Source organism: Trematomus bernacchii, unplaced genomic scaffold (genome assembly GCF_902827165.1).
Source record: "Trematomus bernacchii unplaced genomic scaffold, fTreBer1.1, whole genome shotgun sequence".
In the NCBI taxonomy this organism is placed as follows: Eukaryota; Metazoa; Chordata; class Actinopteri; order Perciformes; family Nototheniidae; genus Trematomus; species Trematomus bernacchii.
In genome coordinates, this window is record NW_022987558.1 from 637,408 (window position 1) to 644,427 (window position 7,020).

The 7,020-nt window shown below is 37.0% G+C and overlaps 1 protein-coding gene across 1 annotated transcript; it reads left to right on the plus strand.

Annotated features, from left to right (window-relative positions):
• Positions 1-336: 336 nt before the first annotated feature.
• On the plus strand, positions 337-5,924 carry LOC117477268 (carcinoembryonic antigen-related cell adhesion molecule 5-like). The gene is made up of 10 exons (XM_034123940.1): positions 337-601; positions 1,273-1,590; positions 1,879-2,157; positions 2,483-2,746; positions 3,443-3,715; positions 3,812-4,084; positions 4,401-4,500; positions 4,600-4,667; positions 4,741-4,819; positions 4,983-5,924. Exons 1-9 carry the CDS (start codon positions 556-558, stop codon positions 4,791-4,793), a joined length of 1,674 nt encoding a protein of 557 aa, XP_033979831.1. The 5' UTR covers positions 337-555; the 3' UTR covers positions 4,794-4,819; positions 4,983-5,924.
• The last annotated feature ends 1,096 nt before the right edge of the window (positions 5,925-7,020 follow it).

A 7,020-nucleotide genomic window follows, 5' to 3' on the forward strand; every position in this document is an offset into this window, starting at 1 on the left:
TGTAGAAACTCTTCAAAACACAAAACTGCAGCAGACAAAATAATCTCTGTTCTCTCTGAAGTTCGAAATACAGAATTCAAGAAGCTTCCTGAGTGTTTTCAATGTTCAAGTTTTCTTTGGTCTAACAGCAAAATTGATAGATCTATACCAACTACTTAGTTTCTTTCATGCATATTATTATTAATAAAAAATATGCCGCAAGTGATTATGTACAAAGTTTTGCCTAAAGTAAATAGGCCTCACCAAATGTTTGATGTAAATCAGCTGTAGTCTGATTATTAATACCACAGTAGTATTCACGTCTCTTTATCAACCATCAGTATGGCATGCAAACATATTTACACCACTAGAGGACGATGTCTTGCAGCTTTAGGACTTGTCTGCAGCTTCACTGGGTTTGACTAATTATGCAGAAACTTTGTACCTCAACACGAAGGTAGTTCTGCATTTCCTCACTGATGTGTTGAGAGCGGCAAGAGGCTCACATTTATCAGGACAGTCAAAGTTTGATGGCTGACATTTCCTCTGCATTTGATATCTCACAGAGTTCCAACAATGGATATGTTCGCTTTACTATGGATAGTCTCTCTGGCTTTCACAGGTGAGAATCTTGGTTTTTAAAAGTGTTTCCATCTTCTGCTGTTATGTTTATGACTTCCTATACTTTATAACAATTGCTGAATTGTTAAAAAGTGTTTGGAAAGGAGTTTAGCTAATAATCAGGAGGTCTACTTTTCATTATTTTGTGACTCAAAAGCAGCATGGTTAGCAGACCAAAAGCAGCATGGTTAGCAGACCAAAAGCAGGACTGATAAAACCTAATTGCTGAAACAAAACATTTACTTATAGTAAGGCATTTTGCATGTGATTGAGGAAATATCAAGATGTTTATTTTCTGACTTATACAAATACAAAGTGAACAAAATGTATGTAAACATAAATGTAGCTTTATTAAACATTATGTGAATCAACATTTTGATCGATTGTTGCTTTTTCAAATAGATAGCACAATGGTATCTTGCTAATTTGATCTCATTGTAAGACTAAAAGAAAAGAAAACACTTTTTGCCTAGTAGACTTCAATATGGGAATGAAGTGGCAAAAGTTTGATCTTTTTTATATGCTTAAGATTTACAAGCATCCACATTTTTTTGTAAATTGTTATAAACAGCTAGACATTGATGCTACTGTACAGTATTATGGAATACTGGAGTTATGAAGGATTTTGTCCCAGGGCTTATTTTCCAATGACCTCTAACTGTCTCTCTCCAGGTTTAACTGAAGGAGCTGGTGTGTTGCCAGACGGTCCTCTGAATGCAGCTGTGGGAGGGAAAGTGATGTTCACCACAACACTGACTCCAGGAACACCATTTCAATCAGTGACCTGGAAGTTTGGTAATGAATATATATTTACTTGGAATGTTAACAACTTCACTGAACCAGGGTATGAAGGCAGGATCACCTTCTTCATGTCTACTGGATCTCTGGAGCTCAGGAACCTGGCTCTAACTGACAGTGGAGAATACTCAGTAACCATTTCACTCCTTGGAGAACCATCAATGTCAGGGACCACAAGACTGAACGTATACGGTGAGAGAAGTTTCACATGTTGCATCTCTTTCTATGCTCAATAAAGGTTTGGTGTAGCAATTGAGCAAGTAAACAATGATATAGGGCTTGTCATTCTTTGCACCATCATCATCAAATAAAAATGCAGAAAAAGTAGCTTTTTTTAGTGGAAGGAACGTGTATAAACTTTCAATGTGGAGCCATGAATAATCAATGTTTCATTTTAAGATGATATTCACTCCCATCGGCTTCAGTGTTTATTTTCTACTGTAACTTTATAAAATGTTTTTTGTTGTGCTTCACCCACAGAGCCAGTTTCCAATGTAATGGTAACTTCAGAACCAACAGAGCTGGTGGAGTTCAACAGCTCCATCAGTCTATCCTGCTCCTCCTCTGGATCCTCTCTCTCTTTCCTCTGGCTGAACAGCAGCTCTGAGGTTACAGGAAGTGACAGAGTTCAGATCACTGATGGAGGATCCACTTTAACTATAAATAATGTGACCCGCTACGACCAGGGACCATTCAGCTGTCAGGTGTCTAATCCTGTCAGTGAGGGCACCAGTGCTCCACTAAACCTCACCATCTACTGTGAGTTACTAACCTGCATGCTCAGTATATTTACCAAACAAGAACTAGTTGCAAACAGAGTTTAGATAATTGTCAGTTTGTTTTGTTGTCTTTTTGTTCACACATGGGTTTATAACATATTAAAACACATTTTCCCCTCCTATTTGAATCCAATATATCCTCCCTGCACACTACAGCACAGTCTGAACTAAATCACTGTAAATCAGGAACCTCTATTTAGAAACGGTTCATTGCATGCTTGCTATGCAATAGAAGTTCCTTATATTTGTATAATAAAGCAGTTGTGAATACTAACTTATTGCTGTTGTATTAACCCTAAATTCAGATGGCCCAGAAAATACTATTTTGACAATATCTCAGACAAAAGAGCACCATCAGGAAGGATCAGACATCGTCCTGTCCTGCTCAGCTGACTCCCACCCTCCTGCCCAGTTTCAGTGGTTTCTGAATGGAGACCTGCTGTCTGATGGACCAGAGCTCAAACTGATGAACGTTCAGATAAATCAAAGTGGAAGCTACAGCTGTCAGGCCTTCAACAACAAGACTCTGAGATATGAGACGTCTGCGCCTGCATCCATCTCTGTACTGAGTAAGTTTGCATTGAGAGGTTTAATGATGTGATAAGAAAGGTTTACTCACATCTCTTTTCCTTACTGTAAAATATCAGTTAAAAAAAGGAACCTTTGTTTAACTTAAAGCAATAAACTACTATTGTGAGTATTTTGAGACTAATATAGAGAATACAAGTACAATAAATAAAACATACTTTTGCAAGATCATATGCTTGATATGTTCTCGATGTGTTTCCTACATTTTTAATAACAACAGGTAAATACATTTAAATAGTTTTTATTTCTTTAATCTTTGAAACAATTACATTCGAACAAATGGAAAGAAAAGTACCTTAACAATTTGGATTCCTTTAACTCCTACAGTTTTGATTCATTTGGAAAATAAATCCTACAATTAATGAGAAGCCGTTTTCTGTTTTCTGTTTCTGTTAGTCAGTGTGGAAACTGACAAAATATATTCCTAAGAATAGAGTTGTATATATATTTAGTTATAGAGTATAGATGATATTTCTGAGCTATAGGTTGTCCAAAACTGTGCATTAAAAAACAAAAACTGTTGGCAGTCCGACACTCAGCATGTTGTATACATTATTCAGGGAGAAGTAGTAAAATGTTTGCATCTTCTGAAGAGGAACTGTTCCTTTAACTCAGTCATTAAATCAGCTTCTTTTGTTCCTGCTTTTATATCTTTCACCTGATCTTTTGCCCCACAGAGAAAGTATCAGGCGCTTCTGTCACATCTCCATCAAACCTGCCGATTGAGGGGAACTCTTTCAGATTAATCTGTGACGCTGCTGGCTCTGTCTTTACCAGAGAGTGGAGAAAGGGTGGCTTAGATCTGACTCTGACTGTAAACATGACCCTCACCAACAACAACAGAGAGCTGTCTTTCAGCAGTCTGAATAAAGAGGACACAGGAGATTATTCCTGTATTATCAGCAACCCCCTCAGCAGCGAGGAAGCAAAGTACTCCATGATTGTTTTCTGTAGGTAACAAACTATAACTCTACTGTTCACAATGATACGTTCAGATTATTGAGGAACTATTGAACAATAAATTCTTCCAAATATCTGTTTTCCAGATGGACCAGAAACAGTTCAAATCACAGGTCCAAGTCAGATACATGTTGGAGGCACATTTAAATTAACCTGCTCGGCTGCATCTGTACCACCTGCCAAATACACCTGGACTCTGAATGGGACAGTGATACACAATTCTGCTGTGTTTTATAGAAATGACACTGAATTATCTGACAGTGGCAACTACTACTGTGAAGCGATGAATGATATAACCGGGAGAAAATCATCAGCGGTCCATGAACTGACCGTAACACATGAGCCAGAGCCAGGGCCAGGTAGGAGCACATTAAAGTCAGTAAGAACATAATTATCTTAGCGGGATCCAAAAAATGATTTTCATTATTATAAAACCGGCACCTGTATAATCAGAATGAAGGAACGTGACATCTCTCAAAATCAAACAAGCTGTTCTAATTTCTAGTAGTGCTTATGATTTTATCTCTTTAATTTATCTGTGCCTGTGAGCTTTTGTTTGCACTTATGTGCTTGTGCTTATTTGTGCCTTTTATCCACAGGGATGATGAGATGAAGAGACAGTTCAAGTTACCAGAATGATGTAAAAGTCATGTTTTATCTCCTGTTTTATTTTAGTACCACCAGGCTGTTCGGGTGGTTGCATCGCTGGAATAGTAATCAGTGTTTTAGTCGTCATTGGAGCTGTCGGTGGAGGGTACTACGTTTATAACACAAAGTAAGTTGAAACATCTATACTGCAGTCTGTGTAATGAAAAGTAACAGTTTGAATTGAGTTGATCTGTTTGCATGTCTATATTTTATCATCGCTTTTTAGAAAACAACAACAAAGCAGTAACACAATCAGAAACAACAACAAAGCTGAACCACCATCTGATAATAAAGGTTAGTATTCATGTGATCAAATTGTACATATGTATTATAAATAAGATGTATTAACACTTTTCTCTCCTCCTAGAACTAGAAGAGGCTGTGTATGTAAACACTTCAGCAATATATGAGAATGTATAGACTCAGCCGTCTTCTTTGTGCTAAAGGTACGTTTTAAGATATGATATATGTTCAAAGGTTTCTGTAGAAATATTTAACTTAGTTTATCTGAAGGAACCACTATAGAACCACATTATCAGACCACTCATTCTAACATACACTTGATTAAAGCTCTTTGACACTTCCCTCTTTTCACTTCTCGTCCAACAGGCCGTTCAGAGGAAGAAGAGCTTCACAACATAAAGACAAAGCGGCTCTGAAATGTTATCACATTATTTTAAATGCTTTTTCTAATGTGTCAGCAAACACTTATCATGTACAGTGTAGTAATACCATGAATTTCACATTTTAAAAGGTCACCTATTATGCAAAATCCACTTTATCATGTCTTTTCTACACTGTAAAAAATGGCTGTGAAATCCACAGTTATTTACAGTGTTTGTGCACAGTAAATGACTGTATACCATTTTAGAGTATAATACCGTGTTTCCAACCAAAAATTACAGCAACTCTGGAGTTACTGTAGAAATAGCAGTAGTAACGTCCCAACTGTATAAAATCACTGTAACCAACAATGTACTGTAGAAGATCACAGTAACCAACAATGTACTGTAGATAATCACAGTAACCAAAAAAGAAAGAACCAACCGAAAAACCCCATTTCTAGAATAGCTAAAATATCTAAAATATCTTAAATAAACCAACATATTTTTCTTAATATACATAATCTTGATGCAGTGTAATTACTAGTTTGGCTATACTAGATATTGTATATACTTAGTAGATATATATTTTTAAGACCGTATGTCTTTGCAAACCAGAAGAACTACAAATGTGATGCTGATTCATACAAAGAATGTGTCTTAGCATTGCACCTTAAAAACGCAACACAGAGGAATACAAATAGACAAAAGTAAGGTAATAATCATCAATTTTATTATTATTGTGGCGGCTCAATTCCCAGTCCAGTTTGAGTCGCCGAGAGGCTAAGTTTGGCTATAGGCTGTGACGCGTTTTCAAAGAGAAAGTCCACACCGAAGTAATATAGTCTGACAATATTTAATAAACAAAAACTAACGACAAACTATAGGGACAAAAACGGTCAACAGAAAAAAATAGGCTTGTTTGAGATGAGCTGCGGCTCGCCTCAAAAGTAGACGAGAATTGCCGATTGCAGCTGGGGGAGGTCTCAAAAAGCTCGCCTGAAGTCGGACAGCTCGGAGTCGGCTTGACTCGGTTTGCAATGGCGGAAATTGCGTTGGCGTTCTTCGTTGCAGATGAAGTGGATGCAATAGAAATCCCACAATTATTATATCACTACAAATGAATGACTCAAGTGTCTGTTCATTTTAAAACAAATCAATACAAGGGGGGTTGAATCCTACATGTAAAAGACAGAACCACTTATTACTTTTCAAAACTACTTCCGTCAGTGGTCTTGACCAGTTTGCATTTATAAAGAATGCACAAATTTGTTTAATCGTTAATGTCAGATATGTACTGGTAAATACATTTGTTCCTGCTCAAGATTAGATTCAACTTTATTGTTATTGCACATATTACAGGTACGAAATGCAGTTTAGCTTCTAACCAGGAGTGCAAAAAGCAGTAAAGTGAAAAGTAATGTACACAATAAAATATAGAATGAATTGAATGATGAACAAATAAAAGTGAGGGGTATGAACAACAGGACACAGGAATGGTTTCAATAAACTGGGTTTTTTATTTACCCAAAAGTCCACAGAAAACATCATAAATCAATAATTTCTAATAACTAGGCCTATAAAAAGAGATCAACAGAAAGTACCTCAAAGAAACATGGCATCAACTTAAAGGTAAGTTTGAGAAACCGGCTCGAGATACACTTCTTGTTATATTCCATGGAACATCTCGATAGCAATGAATATCTGAAGTGCTTTGACAAAAAATCCATTAAAATAAATCATCTGTGGAAGCCGTAATACTGTAAAAAGTACGACCAATCATTTTAGCCGGCCCGGCTAAAATAACTGGATGGCCTACCTGCCTGTCAGCCTTCCATCTGTGCACAAACTTATCTCGTGCCCTCATTGGTCATGTGTGCGTTTGTGTGTGTTGGAGGAGGGGCTCTATAAGGAAGTGGCAGATTTTCTCCGGTTGTGTATTTTCAAATTCTAGCGATCTCGAGCCGGTTTCTCAAACTTACCTACCCCACCTTTAACAGGTGTTAACTCAACAAACTGACCTGCTACAAAGAAAAACCAAGGAA